The sequence below is a fragment of the Coturnix japonica genome, chromosome 1 (assembly GCF_001577835.2).
Source record: "Coturnix japonica isolate 7356 chromosome 1, Coturnix japonica 2.1, whole genome shotgun sequence".
Lineage (NCBI taxonomy): Eukaryota > Metazoa > Chordata > Aves > Galliformes > Phasianidae > Coturnix > Coturnix japonica.
This window is the reverse complement of record NC_029516.1, coordinates 82698487-82717910: the sequence shown is the minus strand read 5'-3', so window position 1 is coordinate 82717910 and position 19424 is coordinate 82698487. Positions and strand designations below refer to the sequence as shown.

The following is a 19424-nucleotide window of genomic DNA, read 5'->3' as shown; positions in this document are numbered from 1 at the left end:
GTCTGTTTGGTCAAGCCCTTGGCCAGGGTAACTGGGGTAACACTTGCCTAGTTTGCCATGCCAAGGCTACTGCATTAGAGAGAACAAATCAAGGCAGCTGACCTTTTCTTATCCATCACATTTGCCTGATAAAGACAAAAGGCACACAGGCGAGTTTCTGGTAGCACAGGATACACAGCAACCACGACAGGGCAGCATGCTGAAGAGCAAAGCAGAGCTTGAGGAGGAGGCAAATCCTAGTTTTTCTCATTGCAGGGCAAAACCCCAGTGCCCTGCACAGCAGCCAAACCACAGCCACTGAACGGTCTGCAGGAGCTCAGCCGCGCTTTGGATAGAGCAGGGACAAGCCTGCTGCTACACCTGCTGAATGCTTCAGAGCAGCTGGCTCCCTGCAGGGCAATGCAAGAGGAGAGGTGCAAGGAGAAAGTCACACACACTTTCAGCTCATGGTCAAAACTGCCAGGCTGGGGTGATTACAGAGGTGGAGAGCATGTTTCTTCACCTATGAACCAGAGCAGCACACATCTTCCATGCTTTACTGTGCCCTCACATAGAAAAATGCCTTACCTAGAGGGATTTCAAGCCTCTACAGCATGCAAACTCTCACTCTCCCCCTTCCCCCACTGAAGCCTAGTTTGGGCTGGACACACCATGGCCTCCCTAGCTGGTTGTCCAGCAGAGCAGGGCCCTTGGCAGCATCCTGGGAGAGGATGGCGAGCTCCCTACTTACTGAGAGGCAGGACGGTGATGGGGATGTTCTTTGGCCGTTTGCTCTCCTTGTCAATGAAGTCCCCTGTCACAGTCTTCTCCCGCTCAGTTACCCGGCAGTTGTACTTGCCGCTGTCCTCAAGGCGGAGGCGGTAGATCTTCAGTACAAAAACATTGTCGCTTTCTTTGGCAACCTTGAGCTGGCCCAGAGCCTCACGCTGGGCAAACTCGTTGTTAAGCACCGGCACAGCGTTTGGCCCCAGACTGGCAATGAGAGAGCTGTTGAAGGCCCAGGAGATGGAGAAGTAGCGGTCAGGGATGTTCTGTGCCTCCAGGATGCACCGAAACTCCACCGGCTCACCCACAATGTACATCCGCTTCTCTGTCTCCAGCCTGACGCTGAACTCCTTATCTGGGGAAAGACAGAGCAGCTCAAGTCAGCTTGGCAAAGCCAACCCAGGGAACCAGCATACCTCCTGTTCAATGGCTGCAACTTACTTGTGACACATGCACCCACAATATGAAAGGCCAAGTGGCTTGTTTCAGCTACGAGAGGCAGCCAAAAACTGCAAGGCCTCCTCAGCCAAAGCGCCTTTTTCCTAGCCCTTCCTCCTCGGAGCAGCTCTGCTGTCAGGCCAGGATCCAGTGGCACAGAGAGATGTGCTGTGGAGCCTGGTTCTACTTGCACCCTGCTCACCAGCTCAGCTAGGGCCAAAAGGCAGGGCCTTTGGGGGATATCGGAGAGGAAAAACCACTCATCCAGGTTTTCAGATCCCCAGCAGGAACCTGTGCTGCTGGCTGTGGAAGGATTTTGACTTGCAAATTGACCTCAGGGAATGCAGAAACATTTTATTTTCTGCTCTGTCGCTCCTATCTCCTCACTTCCCAAAATTCTCATTGCCTGTGCTAGTACCAAGAGCCCAAGGTATACGCTTCAGCTTCTGTTTCAATCCAGATCGTTGGCTGCATACAGCAGCAGGGTCTGCCATCAAGTCTTCTTGCTGCCTCATTCTTCCCTGGATGCTATTTGTTGGCATCCTCTCTGCCCTTCACCCTGCCAGCTCCTCTCAAGCAAGGTCATGTAGCAGAGGAGGGAGCCTGGGCTGGGGTAGCCACAGTCACCTCCAAAGGCCATGCAGAGGACCTGTCAGGATGGCCAGGCAGAAAGAGACCCCTCTCCTTGCTCTAAAACATGGCTTGAGTGGCAGGAGAAAAGGGGAGACTGTGGTAGAAGATGCCACTGCTCCAGGTCTCAGCTGTGCTGAGAGAAGCAGGCCTACCCTGTTCCTGCTTGGGTTACCAGCAGTAAGAGACCTCAGCAGCCCCCTCCAGGAGCAGCTGCCATCCATGAATGCACCCAAGTGGCTGCTGGGCTTATCTTAGGAGACCACAAATCCCACCATACACTCAACAGTGAACCACAGTCTGAGGCAGTGAAGTCCCAGACCACACACGGATTTGCAGGACTTGCTCCACCTCCACTGCTAAGTGTGACTCAGACCAAGGGGAGCTCTGCAGCTAGCCCTGCAGTCTCATTTGTTTTACCAGTAACAGCAAGCTGAAAGGGAACCTAACAACACACGGTGCTGCTTTCCACCTCCTCTGCTCTTTCCCACCACCCAGCCAAGCAAAAAAAGAAGGAGGAGACACTGACCGGTGGCTTGCACGTTGACAATGGTGCCCTGAGAACGCTTGCGGGTCATGGCGTACCAAGACTTGTCTGGGTCCTGGATCCACTCAGCTGCTTCACAGTAAAACTCGCCTTGGTCTGAGGGATGGAGGTTGTAGATTGTGAGCTTCGAAGTGGTTTCCCCCACCTTGTCCAAGCGCACATCCCCTGTGGCGTGTCGTTGGGCGTAGGTGCCCCCGGCCCGCAGGACAAAGTCCCGGCTGAGGGAGATGATCTCCACGGGTGCCTCTCCGCCCCGCTGCCGGTACCAGGAGATGGAGACGTGGCTGTGCTGGGCTGTGCTCTTGGACACCTCACACTTCAGCTCCAGGGAGTCACGCTCCACTCTGTGCAGTGTCTGTGGGACTGCGGTCACTCGTAGGGAGTCGGGGATCACTGCAGTGAAGGAGTAGAGAGTTAGGGTGAGGGATTCTGAAATGCTGACCCAAGGGAAAGGACTACAACCTGGATGCATTAAAGGAGAGGTTTCTTTTTATGCTTGCAATTAATCATGAGCAAAGCCCATCCTTCCCAACCCCCTCCTGCCCACATCTTTTAGCCACTCCAATGCCCCCATTTGCCCTTCTCCCCTTAGTCATTGTTTGGCCAAATTAAATGTATTTAGCTCCTTTAATCTTCCCTCATAAAGAAGTCAGGAGATGCAATTCCCCTCTCCTTAGTTTATATCCTTTCACATCTTAATGACCCCCTCAGGCCAAGCAAAAGGGTTTCTGCATTCAGAGGGAACTGAATCCTGCATTCAAAGAAAACTGGCTCCACTGAGGGCAGCAACTGAATTGCTGGGACAGAGACACAGCCTGGCACCGACTAACAAAACCACCAGCCAAGCTTCACTTTGATTAATAGGAGAAAAGGGAGAAAATGCCAGGAGCCCAGCCTGAGAGGAGCCTGGGCACAAGGAGAACTGCTGCTGCTGTGAGGTCAATGAGTCACACAACCAGCAGGACAGGGCACAAAGCACTAATAGGAACATGGTTGGTATGGGACAGAAAGCCCTGTCATGTCTTCAGAGGTGGGCACATCAGTGTAAGCTGAGGCCGGGAGACATCCCATCCCAGCAGTGTCACCTTGCTGCGCCTGCACAGATGTGGATGCAGGCAGCGAGGTCCAGAGAGAAGGGGACAAGTTACCAGCAGACAGGCTTTCTCAGAAGGAAGCATTTCCAATCCTTGCTGTCTCAGGAAACATCATACAGAAGAAGCAATGCAAGCCTTCCCCTCAAGTCTGCAGACAAGGCAGCACTAGTGAACCTGTCAGGGCCCACGGTTCCACCACGCACCATGGGAATATCATTAACACATCTCAGCTCAGTTTCATTGACAACACTGGAAGATCTGACAAAATTGGTTACGCTGCCAAAAGCTGCATCTGCTTCATTCAGGCGCTGCTAGAGAAAGCAATCAGTTGCCATGAAGACAACCGCTGGTGTTATTTATGGCAGCAAAATCAAAGAGAGGGAAGAAAAAAGCCACAAGATGGAGTAAACAAGAGGGAAATCTTTACTTGCCCAGCCCAGGCCAGTGCATTTGCTTTGACCAAGTGTGCATTTCCCAAGGAATTTACTGCCCCAGCAGTGCAGGGCTGGCAGTTGGCAGCCAAACTCATCAGTTCACCGTGCCTGCACAGAAGACTTCCATTTCTCATTTCAAACCTCTCTGAATAATTTCCAGAGCAGCACAGCTCCTTTCTCTTTGCCCTCCAGCTATGGACTCTTATAACTTTTCTTAGATTGTTTAAATAAATTAAATCCTATCACCGTCATCTCTCTGGAGTCACTTTCCCACTGGGCTGCTTCACAGGCAGAGCTCCCTAATACACCTACCTCCCTACAGGGATGGGTGAAAGGAGTGCTCTGCCCAAAGGAGTGCTCTGCCCATTCTCCTTTCCTTGATTTGAAAGCCCTGCAAATATCAACAAGAGGAAGCTTTTTTCCCCATGCAAAGCCCATGGTAGTGGCTGTCCACGGCTCCCATGGTGGGAAGGGAAAAGTGGACGACCACAGCCGTGCCTTGCTTGCCATCCAATTCCATAAGCTGTTTACAGGCTGATGCAGGCATCGTTGTGCCTACTGGATTCCATATTTCCAGGTCACAACCTGCTGGGAGGATTAGCATCTTACACAACATAACTATTGCAAAATGCATTCCTGGAGGAAAACCCAGCATGCAGCTCTGTCTCTCTGCTCTCCACTCTCCTGCCCCACATAACCTAGCCCTTGGCCCACCCCTCACTGCTATTGCAAGTAAGCAGGGTAAGAAACACAGCATCTCCTATTAGCCCCGTGCCACCAGTCGCTGCAGAGGGGGTGTTTGCAACCCCCAAGTTTGAAGAGCTGCTGAAATATTAGATGTCAATATTGCCACTAGAGGGTGTCAGGGACCCAGCCAGGGACAGGCCCAGAGCCCTGCTGCCAGGAGGGAGAGGAGGAAGGAGCCCAGCAGTGCTCCCCAAACCTCTCTTCCCAGGGATGCCCATGAGCACCCCTCTGCTGCACATACAAGCTGCAGACAAATCCAACTCAAACACACACACCTCAATAAGGCACAAGTGAGGGGCACCCATGAAGAAAGCAGAAGTATAGGCAGATTGGGAATGAAGATGTTTGCTTCAGGATAAAGAACTGGCCTGCGGTCTCCAGGAGCACGGACTGGAGTTCCCTGGTCTGGACTCCCCACCCTACACTCTTCAAACGCTCCAACTCACTTTCCTCCAAGCTCCAAAACCAGCCCCGGTTCCTGAACTTTAACCTCAAAAGGACAAAGAAAACCCTGGCTTCTCCACTCTCCCCAGGCAGGCTCTGGTTTGTTCTTGACTATCCAAACCTCAATCACACACAGGGAGTAGGCTGCAAAGATGTTCTGTGCCAGCCACAAATCAGAGAGCTACTAACATCCCATGTGCTCCCAGGCAAGGCAGTGAACCTGACTGGGATGCCATTTCCTTGTTAAGCGATGCACGAGGAGCAACAGGCTGGGAGCCAGAGGCTCCGGCTGGTAACAATCACTCATTTCTATGGCAGCCTTATACTGCAGGCTCCTCAGGAGTAAAGCTACTTAGAGAGGGCAGCCAGCACAGCGGGACTATCTTGAAAGCCAAGCAAAGCCCCACCAGCCTCTTCTTCCCTTGGGTTTCATTCTTGCTTTTACCCTCCAAGACACTTCAGAGGCACCGCATGGTGCTACTTTGTGTCCCCAACTGCCCAGTTCCAACCTTCTGGATAGAGCTAAGCTTGCCAAGTGTCAAGTGTGAACTACTTAGGAAGAACAAATATGTGCACTCCCTACTCCTAGGGAGCTGCTTTTGGCTGAGAAATACTGCTCTGGATTTGAACACGAATTAGTGCAAGAGTTATGTCTCCATCTGCCCTGTGACATCTTGCTGCCCTACAGGGATCCCAGTTCAGTGCCACCAACCCCCTTCCCATCCCTCCGGTTGTGTTTGCAAGACAAGCTGCTCAAGACAAAGCATGGTGCCAGCGCCACCGGATCAGGACTGCTCAGCTTGGAAAAGGCTCCAGGGAGACCTGAGAATGGCCTTTCAGAATCTAATGGGGGGCTGTAAGAAGGAACAAGACAGACTCTTTAGCAGGGTCTGTGGTGAAAGAACAAGGGGAAATGGTTTCAAATCGAAACAGGGGAGACAGACTGGATATAAGAAGGATGTTTTTTAGAAGAAGGGTGGTGAGACACAGGAACAGGCTGCCTAGAGAGGTGGTGGATGCTTCAGAGACACCCAAGGTCAGGCTAGACAGGACTCTGAGCACTCAATGGAGCTGTAAGTACCTGTGTTCACTGCAGGGGAGTTGGACTGGATGGCCTTTCAGGGTTCCTTCCACCTCGGGTGACTGCATGATTCTATGGAAATACACTTCAGAAAGGACAGGAGCCCACCACCAAAGCCACCCCAAGGCAGCAGCAGATGCCCTGATTTCCATTCCTTATGGGAACCAAATACGTGTGCGTGTGTGCGGCAGCAGGAAGGGCTGGTGATAAGGCTGAACAGATACCTAGATTAGTGCTGTAATCCTCTCCAGCCCTCACTCCAGGCAATTAGCTGCACATGCCACCGATCCATACCTGCTGCAGCACACCATGCACCTCCTACCTGGAATGCCTACGGGGGAAGAAAACATGCTGCTATATGCTGCAAAAAGAATGAAGAACCCCAAACGTCACCTCTGCAGGTGGACAAAACCAAGCAGATAGTGCACTAACAATACCTTCCGTTCACCTCATTCTCAAATCCCACCTAGAAATCCCTGTCACCTCTAGCAGAGAGCAGGGGGAGCATGAGAAATGTGGTCTGCACACATAACTTGTCCTTCTCCTCACCTAGCAGCACGTAGTGATGGGTTCCTGGTGCCATGAGGGAAATTCACAAGGGTCAACAGCCTGCTAGGGGTGGAAATTAATTCTCTCCAGCAAAGCCCAACCTGCACTGCCTTGTATGAAAAGCAGGGATAGGTAAAGGCAGCTTGGAAATAAAAGGCAGCTGAAAAAAATACTGATTTTTAAAACCTCTTTTAAAAAGAAGTCATGTACTTGTTAAAGTTGGTGGATTCCCTTCAGTATCCTGACAGGGAAGGCAGCATTTGTGCTGCAGTATAAAGAAAAGCGGTCAGAACATGATTGCAAGCCCAGTGTATTAGCTTTGAATGAGAAGCCCAACTGGAGTCACATTTAGTTGCTCCACAACCAAGAAATCCATAGTGAAACACTGCAACTGTCTGCAATTATACCACTGCAGTATTCAGCAAGGAAAGCTGGAAAGCAACAAACCAGCACACCCACAGCTCCCTAAAAGGGCAGCTTGCTACCAACCCGGCCACAAGCAGAAGCAAATGGGAAACTGAAGAGTTAAGTAAGTGAGATGGCATGGCAGTTGTTACACAGCAGCAGCAATAAATCCCCAGATTACAATAGTTGCCTTGTTTGTACATTAATGACTGGCTGGAGTGATTACAGCGACAGAAATGCTTTTCTCAAAGCAGCCAGACAAGTTCAGACAGACAGCGGGAAAGGGCACAGAAGACAAGAAAGTAGAAGAAAGGGGAGAAAAGAATCAGATGGAGGACGTGTGAACTGCAAATGAGCTCAGCTTTCTGACTCAGGGCCTGAACTTATCCCTTGATGCTGTGGGGTCATTTAGTCACACCCACCCTGCCCCATGCTACCCATTACCCACACTCCTCCTGCAGCCATACCCTGCCGGTACAACCTATGTGCCACACGTTAGGATGCACCAACGCATCCTGGGGAAGCATTCAGCTGCAGCATGCTGAGCCTCAAGTGAATTGGTGGGGACCAGTGCTCCTTCGAGTTGCTGGTGTCCTCTCCCTTGTCTGCTCTTGATGCAGGGGTAGTGCTGCTGTTCTACCATGCCCTGCAGCCCCTTTGCTCTCAGCCAAAGTAGCAAGGAGCAGGCTCCCACCAGCCAACTGCTTCGCCTCCCCCTTACACCCAGTCCCAAAGCACCCTGAGGAGCATCTGGTTATTAGGACGGCTAATTGAGGTGAAGCTCAAGTGACTTCACTAAAAGAAAACAGAACGGAGAAGCCAGAAAGAAGTGCTGTGTGAAAGGGGGAGGTGGCACCCAGCAAGGAAAGTCATCATTTCTACATCAAGCAAAAACGAGCCAGAGCAATGTCAGAGCCAGCTTTGAGTACAGGGATGCTCAGAACACAGAAGATTCCAAAGAACCCAAGCACGTGGCAGAGACAGAGTAGGGAGGGAAACCTCCAACCCCTCTATGCTTTTTTTGCAGTCTTTCCCCATTGCTGCAGTGTTGCAGGAGCAGAATCAAGGACCTCCTGCAGTGAGTCGAGGTGACTCAGCTCCCAAATCCTTCTTCCAGAACTCACCTCACTGAGGGTTTAGCTCTCCCTGATCCTGTGCCTGGCAGCTACCAGCAAGCCACTGCAGCTTAATGCAAGCCTAAGCCACTGCAAATGTAAGGGCAGAGCACACACCTCTTTCACACAGGGTTAAGCTGATGTGTTTACTTAACAATACTTGAGAGCTAAGAGCAGAGATGTTGGAAATGACAGTGCAGAGACCAGTGCCTGTCTGTCAGGGGCTCAGCAGACACATGTCAGCAACACAGGTGGGCAACCAGCGCGTGGCTCCAAAAAGCTGGCCCTGGATCTCCTGCCCTGATTTGTCCATCCACTTCAAAACCCTCCTTCCTACTGATCATGCAAGAATAGAGCATTTCAGTCCACACAAGCAAAGCACCAAAGGAAGGACAGAAATAGGTTTTAATTTACATTACAGCCCTAATTTCTATTCAGCCCTTGTCTACGTCTTTAGTTCCCAAAGGAAGATAAAGTAAAAGTGCTGGCTTTCTGCTGCATAGAGAAGGAAGGAGAGACCAGAATCACATCTTCATGTTTGTTTCCAAGCAGACTGTAGACAGACTCAGGGTGGCAGATAAGGCCCCATCCCTGGACATACACAGGGTCAGGCTGGATAGGGCTCTGAGCATCTGATAGAGCTGCACATGTCCCTGTCCACTGCAGAGAAGGCCTTTAAGGGTCCCTTCTAACTCAAACAATTCTCTAAGCAGAACACTGAAAGCTCTGAAATCAAAGAACAAAAAGATCCCATAAAAACTACAATTGGATTTCTTTTTTTTTCTCTAACAGTCCCATTCAAAGTATGGAAATTGCTTATAACATAATATATAAACACACATCTTCACCAGACAGTAAGCTGTCTATCAAGCCACAAAGTCAGCATGAATTGGAGGTATTTCTGGAGCTGGAACAAAGGACATTGGCCCTTCTGGACATTTCCAAGCCACCTTCTTCCAACAAGGCCTTGGCAGCCCAGAGCTGTTATTTTGAAGCTAGCACCCCTGTGATGAATGAAAGGCACAGTCCATCTCTTGCAGGATGGAGGCCAAGTTCTCCAACCATGAGCAACACCTGCTCACTTCCTGCACTGAAAACAGCACAAAACAGAATTAAATCAAGCAAATTCAGCCAAATAGCCGACAGACTTGTGCAATCACAGAAAGGTTGCACAGATTAATCCAAATAATACCCATGACTGCAAATCCCATTTTCCTAATGAGTTTCTTTCTACTGTACTTCTACCATCCTGCCTCTTACAAACACGACAAAAGCCACCTCTTCTCTTTAAGCTCTTTGTGCTCCAAGCTGTTTCTAGCTCAGGTGGCAGTGATTTAGGACACAGGGGATAAGAACAGGAAGAGAGAAGCCAAAGTGCTGTGCTTGGTAGTGCTCTGGGGACTCTGTTAACAGCTGCTCTCCTGCTTCAGCATAGCAATCAACCCCTCCATAAAAGCTACACATTTTCTGTGTGTGTTTCTATTGAGCATCTTTATACTGAAACGCTTTAATAAATGTATTTATCTTTATAACCCATTGGTCTGGGCATCCCAAAACACCCAGTGCCCTTCCCTTCTCTCAGACTCCAGCTGACCTCCCTGCTTGTGACCCCACCAACTGATGGCCACCACCAAGTTGCTCTCCCTACAGAGCATTGCCTACAGGATTTGAGCAGCACCCTCCGCAGCTACAGAAGGGGACAGCGCTTTGCCTACCAAGTGTGCCATGTCTGAAGGAGGTGAAGAAGGCAGTGGAGCTTCTTGAGGTGGTGGGAAAGATGCAAACGAGGACCATTTGATGGAAATGATGACCCCTCTCCACCATGAAGTTCTGCGCTGCTCTGGTAATGTATGCAAAGAAATCCTTTTGCTCACTGCCTCCAGGACAGCTGTCCTAATGCCAGGCAGGCAGAAATGATTCACTCAGTAGTTCCTGTTGCACAAGTGACATATGTTTTTATGGCTTGTCACTAACACATCTCACAAAGACCAAAGGTCCTTAATTCTGCCCTTAGTGAATCCTGCCTCCCAACTTGAGGTACAGCCTGGTAGGTCTGAGTCTTGCAGTATACTTGTAGGTCTTCTAGAGGTCAGCGCTCCAGGTTTTCCAGGCTATCCCACACACTTTGTAGTGCTGAATGAGGAGGCACTTTTAAAGTATTCAGGAAATAAACTGTCCATTAAATAAAGATGCTTTTGGTGCTGCTGTCATTAGTCTGAAGGAACATACTGTATCAAAGTAGCGCATTAAAGCAAGCAAACAAACAAACAATCAAAAAGCAAGGAAAATAAGTCAAGAATAAACTAGTAAATAGGATGTTTCTACGATGTCTCCAGTACAGGATCAATATCGCTGACTCCTACAGAATCCAGGATTTTATTTATAGCGCTTCCAGCCTTCTACTGGTGAAACTTCTGAGTAAGAGCCAAGCACGGCTGACACGCTGCTGTCCCCAGGTCTCCAGACAGCTTGTTTTTTACCCGTCAGTGCCTATTTTGCTACTGCATCGGAGTGCAAAAGGCGCTGAAAGCTGTCAGCTTCCCAGCTGCTGTTCACCACCCTGTAGGTAAATGGCAAAATGACCAGCACAAAGCTTTCCGCTTGCTTTGCTGCTCAAGTGCATGCCCTCAGTGGAGGCAGGCTGAGACACCAGCCCCAGCAAAGCACAGATGCTCTGCTGGCTGCCTGCTCAGGGGCTGGGATAAGCACAGCAGAATGGAAACATCCAGTGTTTCCCATCCAGAAATGCCTCCAGCTCTGCCAGCTCCTCACCTGAAGCTCAGCTTGCACAGCATCTGCTTGTTCTCTTCAGCACCAACCAAGATAACAGCTTGTCTCACAAGCACCTATAAAGACTGAAGGCTCAAGATTCCTCATGCCCAGAAGCAAAGGTATGCAAATAAAGAACATACTATGAGCCTGATAAGATACGTGATCTTGTATCACCTGTGTCCTGGGGAGACAACTTCTTTTAACTACCTGATCCAAATGGGTTTGTTTGTTAGCTTGTTTTTCTAACACAAGCAAAAAGAACTGGAAACGAACGCAGAGAGACGGATAGTGGTCTCAGAACAAATTCTCACTGGTTTCATGAAACAGCTGAAGAAGCAGAGGAGATACTCACCACATAGAACTGTTTCTCAGGAAAAGAGCGTAATGTTTGTTCAAACCTCAAACACCAAAGAAGTAACCCTGAAGACAACCATGGGAATATCCCAATCAAGGAAAAGCAATGATAGCACTTTATTAGATACCCAGGAACTCAACCACGAAACAAAAACCACAGGAAATCAAGCTTTACTAGTCCCTCTACTCACATCTTTCTCTCTTCCTTTTGTACAAGTACTCTTACCAAAACTCAGCCCTGGTATCAGCACCAGTGGGGAGCCATTAATCCACTCAAACAAAATGAAGCCACCAAAGGTAGATTCAGGAGTGATGTTTGTGGCACAGCTAGGATACATACTCCCACCTCGCCTATCAGAGCCTTGTTCCCCAAAACCTAGACCTATAAAGTGGGACAGTTATAAAGGCTATCGTATTTCAAATTGTACCTAAGTTCCTGTAAACATAACCTTCAGAAAGGAAGAAGAAAAGAGCTTTTGGCTGTTCCCTTTTCTGCTACATTAAAATGACAAGAAAGATTTATTTTTCTTAATTATTCTGTACTTTTTCCAAAAGCCTTGTTTGAACGCATTAGGTATTCAGGTCTCCTGTGCCCGGCAGACTCAAGGGTGACTTGAAGACCTCATGGAATAATAAAAGGAAGAGTGGGGAAATCACTGAGGGAAGGGAGCTCCTGTCAGACTCTGAGAGCTCTTAAGTCTTGGCTTATCTCTATTAACAAAACACCTGGGAGAAAACATCTTTAAGGAAGACATGATGTCTGTAGAACACTTGCAAAGATGGGAAAAGGGCTCACACCTGAAGCTCCAAACAGTTCCACCAGGCTGCTGCTTCCAGATGTCATCACTCTACAGTGAAATGAATTACACAGCATTGCTGCACCCTACTTCACCTAACATAAACAAGCAGGGAAGTGATCAAAAAAAGACAAAAACACCCCTTGTTTAAGAAAGATGTTCATTCCTCTACCTGTCACTGAGAAAAAAAACCCACACCAAAACATAAAACAGACAGAAAGCCATTTTCCCTTAAAATTCACTGCAAGTTTATTTGACTACTCGATCATCCCCAGACATCCTGGATCTATTAACGACTGGTTTATGCCAGAAAAATCCATGCAAAGTGATTTCAGTTAAACTAATGCAGCCTCTTATACTTGCATGTTAAAATAGTTTTACTGCATACTTCAATCCATGCAGTTTACTTTGAAAATCGAAGGATGTCCACACGGAAGAGGGGGTCTTAAAGAGATTGAAAAGGACATACAGCTCAAATCCAAAATGAACTGTATCATATGGTGTAACAAAAAGGCCAGCTTCCATGTTGCCAACGCCAACCCAACCTCCAAGAGCGACACAAAACAGTATGAAAAGAATTTGAAGATAAAGAACTTAAGAGACTGAGAGACTGATGATCACAGAATCAAAGAATGGTTTGGGTTGGAAAGGACCTCAAAGCCTACCCAGCCCCAGCCCCCAGCTGTGGGCAGGGCTGCCCCCCACCAGCTCAGGATGCGCAGGTCCCCATCCAAACCTGGTCTGGAGCACCTCCAATGATGGGGCAAATAATTGCAATGTTCGGGCTTTGTTTGTTTTCACAAAGCCTCCAGTACCTGTCACATATTAGAGGTGATTATGGAGCTTTTCTGCTGACATGCTCAACAGCACACACCTGCGAAAGCCTCTCATTTCCCTTTTAAGTGTTTCTCTCCTTCCTGTCTTCTTCTTTTATTTATTTATTTCTTGCTTCTTTGCAGGTTCCTCATTTACCTTCAGACTCAACCATTTAATTTTTAATAAAAGGCTTCACTGTCTATCCCCTTTCTCTTCAAAGGCCCGGTTTTATTCTTCTGCCTCCTCTCAGTCCCCCCCAGCCTAATTGTTATTATTATTTTCACCCTCAGTAGTTTCATTTGCTTTTTTCTCCGCTCCAGTCTCTCTGTTCCTGCTGTCCCCTTCTGTGTTAAGTCCCTTTCATCCCTCATCTCCCTCTCGCCCCTGGCCAAGCATCCAAATACACACGGAGCAAGCGTAACCAAGCAGAAATATGAAAGGGATCATCAAATGCTTGCCCCTATCTATTCAAATATTTGAGTTGTAATGATTAAGTTCGAGAAGATCATAAATATTTTTTTATAGAGCTCTGCATGTCTTTAATAAACCCCAGCTTCTGCCTCAATGGCAGGCAGGACTGCAGTTGCTGAGCTGTTTCCTATGCATTACAGGAGATTTGCTCCAAGGTAAAAGAGAGGGATGCCCGAGCTGGGAGCTTGAATTATAAGCAAGGAGATTTCATTCCCCACAGCTGCTTGATTGAAATTCAATGCCTCCCTCTCACCTGCTGCTTTGTGATGCTAACCTCTCCCGGATTGCACACAGTTCCCCTTCCTGCACGGCAGAGCAGCCATGCTCTCACCCTACCCAGGCACCCTCACTAAGCACAGCCTCTTTCAGGGCACATCCTTGCTATGGAAGCGATGACTTCACTCCTTGCCATCCAAGGTGCTCAAAGCTGGCTGGAAAAGGAAACCAAACATGACGCACTTAGGGTCTTTTTTTCAGTGTGTTGATAACTTCCCTGTTTCTTTATTTTAGGGGAAGTAGGGAAGCCCCTCCATCCCCACACAGACAGTACAGGATCCCGCCAGGAGATGCAGCTCCCATCCTCCTTCTGCAGGGAAGCAAAGGCTGCTGTTTAGCATCCCACAGGAAAAGCAGGTCCCGCCAGCAAAACGAGCCCCACAGCAGCAGGCTGCAAACACTACACGGGACAAATCCTGTGAAGCACCCCCCAAACCCTTTATCCTGCTCCCAGTGCTCCCCAGATGCTTTCCCACAGGGCAGAGCCGCTTGCTGGGACCTCAAAACGGTCTTCTGCCAGGAGGAAATAAATAAATGAAATAAAACACGCCCGCGTGCGGGCTCATGCAATTTTAATCAAACTAATGCCTGCAAAAAGGGGGGATGGAAGGGCGGGGGCAGGGAGGGATTACGGTGTCACTTGTTCAAAGCTCTCCTGTTTATTCCACATCTGCGATCCCTCCTGAGCTCCCACCAGCAACAAGGAGCACGAGACGCACAAAGCGAACACGCTGTGCACACCAAGCCGTCTCTTTGTTTTAGTCACTGTCTGCCACTAATGTCAGCCAGAGAGCACTCCTGGGAGTGATGCTTTGCTGCAGCTAATGACACACCAACAGTAAAAAGGGGAATGAGGAAGGCAGGGAACTCAGCACTCCAAAGGGCAGATAGATGAGCAGCGATGGGAGTATGGAGCCTAGACTTGCTTCCACAGGGCTGGGAGAAGGAGGTGCCAGGAGCACACACCACATCCTGCTTACAGCAAGAGCAGGCTGGGGGATGAGGGATATCAATAGCAGTGTGATGGGGATGGCAGCAAAGCAGCAATGCCAATGCTCACCTGTCCTGTGGGAACCATTAGGAACCACCTGGGGAAGCTGGCCTCCACTCAGTGCACCACCTCCCCTTAATATCCAAGAGCTGCCCACCTGGGCACTGACATCAGGAACAGGACCCCACAGGACTCAGCCCTGGGCCTCAGGTACCGGCCACCGTTCCCAGATGGTGATTAAAGCCAGGGAGGTGGGAATTCCAAACATGCAACAGGCAGAGCTGCGTGCATTCCCCAGAGAGGCAAATAATCAGGTGCTGAGAAGATTAACCCAAAAGAAACAAAGGCAAAATCTGCTGGAGAAGCTGCAGCTGCTCCCCCCAGAGGAACACCAACATGGTGAGCAGGGATGAGGGCAGTGGCTGCACGAGCAGCACTGACTGCTGCCAGACTCCTGTACAACAAGCAGCATGAACAACTCTGTTGGCCCAGCAATGCAACAGTACCTCACTATGAGCAACATGAGAGGCTGCCCTGGCAAAGAGACTCTTTTTGCACGCTGCCAGCAGGCTGGTGACCGGGAGACACATTTATACTCTGCCTCTTCAACGGCCAGATGTGTGTCATGACAGGCTTCAAGTGACATGTCCCCAATGCTAGTGCTGCTGTTGCAGAGTATGGCTGCCTGCAGCGATACCACCTTGGGCTGTGATGCTGTCATGTCTCATAAGCCTAACCAGGTTGGGTTCCCGGTAGCACAGAAGAGCTGTCCCACTACTCCACGCACACACCCCACCAGCAGTCCTGCACGTCACCACAAGGACCAGCATTTCTGTCCCAACAACATTACCCCAAAGATGACAAGGGATAGGATGGACCCAGGCTCTGGCCTTGCTGGACCCCACAGATGTGCATCCAAAGCCATCGCACTGCTACCTATCTCACCACACCAATAGCCTCCCAATTCTTCCTCTCCTCTTCTCTCCATTGACATCAGACCCTTGGCAGGAGCCTCTTGAAGCTGATGAGATCTGACGAGCCCCAGGTCTCTGAGGATACGCAGGCAGCAGACGCTGCTCTGGCCGCAGACATAAGGGAGTGGAAATGATCTGAGAGCAAAGAGTGCCAGCATCTCATTTCCTACAGCTCGCCAGCCCGTTACTCATAAAGTCACTTCAAAAGGAGCTCCTCAAAGCGTGCCGTGCTGCCTCCTACTTCCCAGTTGCAAGGGGAGAAGAAGAAAAGGTGGGAGGCAGTGCAACAGTAATTACTGCATCCCAATGGAACTGGTGGAAAGCAGCAGTAAAATCCCACTCTCTTATTTCCAGGGTCAGGAGCCTAAAACAGTGCCTAAGGTATTGCTGACGGGCACATTAAAAGGGTGTCAAAGAACCCCTACAAGGCCCACAGCAGGCAACCAACTGGAGGTGGCGGTGCCTTATTTCTGGTGGGCCTCCTCCCCTTGCAAGAGGGAGTAAGCATGTTCTCTCCACCCCACCGAGCCATGGTCCTTTGGCTGCACATCCTTACACACAGCCCTCACTTGCTCCAGCGCCTCCTGGATGCCACACTCCTACACATCCCACTGTTCTTTACCACCTACACAGTGTCTTCTTCCCACTTGCCACTTCCATGCTCCCTCCTCCTCCTCTTGCCTTCCCACCCCTTTTTCTACCTGCTTTTTACTAGATTTCTACTCCCAGTGCAGCACTCTGATGATCACCAGCTTCCCCAAACCTGCATGGTACAGAAGCTCTTCCATTCACCCTCACCAAGAGCTCCACCTCTGCCTTGACTGACCATGCACCCCAGGAAAAGGAGATAGAAGCTCCTTGTACATAAATACACTGGTTACACAGGGACACTGATCCCACAGGGCGACCTGTGCCAGTGCCACATCCACTGGATGCATTCACACACTTGCGTGAGTTCAGCTGCCAAATGAGGCTTTTTTGGATGACTGACAACCTCACCTCCTCTCCAGCCTTTTTGCTGCGTCCAAGTGCAGCACTGCCAGGTGGTTCATCCCAGCACACAGCCATCACCTGCCATTCTGCAGGGAGGTGTACAAATGGACAGGTGGCATTTGTACACCTGAGGGAGCTCAGAAGGTGACAGTGCAGTGCCAAAGGGCTGGTGGTCATCTGCAGTACACTGACACAATACTGGATAACGAGGCACCAGTGTCTCATGTTAACCCTCTAATTTAACGACAGCCTCACATTAACCCTCTTAATTAAACCTTTAAATCACAGTTACCTGATGCTTTGGGACCCGCTTTCAGTTTCCATTCCATAGAACACATTAGCAGGTGGACTCTGCACCTTCTCACCCACAGCAAGAAGTCTGGTATCACAAGTTATAATCACAACACCCATTTGGTAAGGAATGGTTCCAGAAACACCTTGCTCTCAAAGAAGAGGCTGGAAAATCTGAAGAACAAGGTCTGAGAAGACCTGAGCTTACACCATGCCTGAGACAGAAGGACATCCCCAGGGCAGTCATCCCTACACCACCACCTCTTTGCAGAGCCCTGCACTAACATTTTAAACAGCATGAACAAAGGCCTACAAGACTCAGGGAGCCAGAGCGTTGACACTGAAAGGCTGCCATCCCACCAGGGCTAAAGATGCTGCTGGTGGTGCTCTTCCCATGTGGAGACGGCACAGAAATCCAGAACTAGGGAAAGGCATTAGTGTAACCACGCTGTGAGGTCAGGGGCTGGCTCAGGGGCTGGGTGGGAGGGGGGAGATGCCAGCCGCTCCCCCGAGGGCCAAAGCAGCGCTCTCACGGTTCTCGCTGCTCTGCTCCTCACTACATCCACTTGCAAACAGCTGTCTGGCAGCATTACCAATCAGTGCCGCACGGAATAACCTTACATTTTCCCCAGCTCTGCTGTGCTATCTTCTTTCTTCCCTACCTCCAGCTGCTGCTTTCCTTCCACCACCCCCAGGCTGGAAAGCAGTAATGCATTCCTTCATTTTTATCCAGGATCTACTTTTCTAATAATGTAAACAATTTACTTGTAACCCATGCAAAAAAAAAAAAAATAATAATAATAATAAAAAAAAAAAGAAGAAAAAAAAATTAAATACAGTTAAACCCACTTAAAATAAATACTTGCTGAAGGAATATCAGCTGGAGACTGCTCTCTGACTTATAATAATCCCACTGCGCCCAGGGAAATCCTCTTAAACCTATATCAGATAAAGATTGTAAAACTGTTATAGGGCTAAACTGACAGGGCAGCCACAGAATCAAGATGGAAACATTTCTCCCCCATCAGCTTTCTTTGCCCCCATCTCAGTTTCAGCTCCCCTCCCGGCACAGCAGGAGAAGCCCTCCTGCAATGGGCCTGAGCCATAGGGCAGGAGGCAGTGGGGAAACTGCCAGAGTTTGGGATAGAAGTGCGGGCTGCTCAGCCTGGAAAGCATTGGCATCCTGGGAAGATCATGGAGCTTCCTCCTGGAAGAGATGTTAAGGCACATGTGAGATGTGGAGGTGATGTGACACAACCAGCATGGCTTCACTGTGGGCACACCGTGCCTGACCAACGTGGTGGCCTTCTATGATGGAATGATGGTATGGGTGGACAAAGGATGCTGACTCCCTGGACTTTGCAAGGCCTCTGACATGGTCCTGTACCACATCCTTATCTCTAAATTGAAGAGACATGGATTTGAAGCGTGGACTCTTCAGTGGGTAAAGAGTTCATCTGATGGTCACAGCCAAAAGGTTGCGGTCAGTGGCAGGAAGGTCAGATCCAGACGATCTTTAAGGTCCTTTCCAACTCAAGCCATTCTACGATCAGCTGCAGGAGCAGCTACCCTCATCATTCTGGGCAGCAGATCGACAGGAATGCAGAGCAGTCCAACTCAGGTTGGCACCAGAGAACAGACAGAGCAATTCTCAAGGGAAAATGAAGATAAAAGGAAAAAGAAAAAGGAGCAAGCAGAGCAAGACGTCCCAGAAGAGGTAGCAGGGAAAAACCAGGCAGCGTGGAGTGCAAAATGTTGCTGTTAACAGAAAAACAGCCAGCTCCATTGTGGGATTTCTCAGCGCCGCAGCTGGCTGGAGCTGCAGGGACCGTCCTCCGCTTTCAGAGTTCACTGAGCAATTGCTGAGACCAGGGACGGCTGCCATATGCTGCCAGCTGCACTCCACATTAACACTGTGAGTAGCTGTCAGGAGGTGGGGGAACAGAGAACCCTGCACCCCATCAGTCTGGCAGAGCTGCCAGAAATGCCAGTGGGGTACATTGGCACGCATGATGTGGTCCCTGGGGCAGAGCCACCAGGCTGCCCGCTACCTGTCACACACAGGAATGCACAGCAAAGAGACTGTGCCCCACAGCCACCCTCATCCAAGCAGCTGGTTCAGCTAGGGAAGGACGAGAGCCAGGACAACCCAGATGCCCAGGCTAAAGATTTTTTTTAATCTCACCTTAGAAACCTTTGTGTTCTTTACCTCTTATTGACACCGAGCACCCAGACGTGATGGCATCTAGGTAAGCAGCCTGTACATCTCCCATTGCTCTTCTGAAAGCAACAGTCTGAAAGACATGCTATTTATAAATAGGACATTTAGGACTACCAAATACCTCGTTTTACTGGGAACTGGCAAAGCAGGTGGGGGAAGAGCTGGCAGGATAAGTGATACAGGCACAAAGGCCATTGAGCATGGCTCTAGCAGCAGAGG

The 19424-nt window shown here is 49.6% G+C and overlaps 1 protein-coding gene across 3 annotated transcripts in view; it reads right to left on the bottom strand.

Moving 5' to 3' along the window:
* IGSF3 (immunoglobulin superfamily member 3) overlaps positions 1–19424 on the bottom strand; it is a 72327-nt gene that overhangs the window by 25523 nt on the left and 27380 nt on the right. For all 3 annotated transcript variants that reach the window (XM_015879543.1, XM_015879561.1, XM_015879553.2), the window contains exons 3-4: positions 2363–2773; positions 731–1120 (exon numbers count right to left, since the gene is read on the bottom strand). In XM_015879543.1, the coding sequence (XP_015735029.1) occupies positions 731–1120; positions 2363–2773 (801 nt within the window). The remainder of the gene's footprint in view (positions 1–730; positions 1121–2362; positions 2774–19424) is intronic.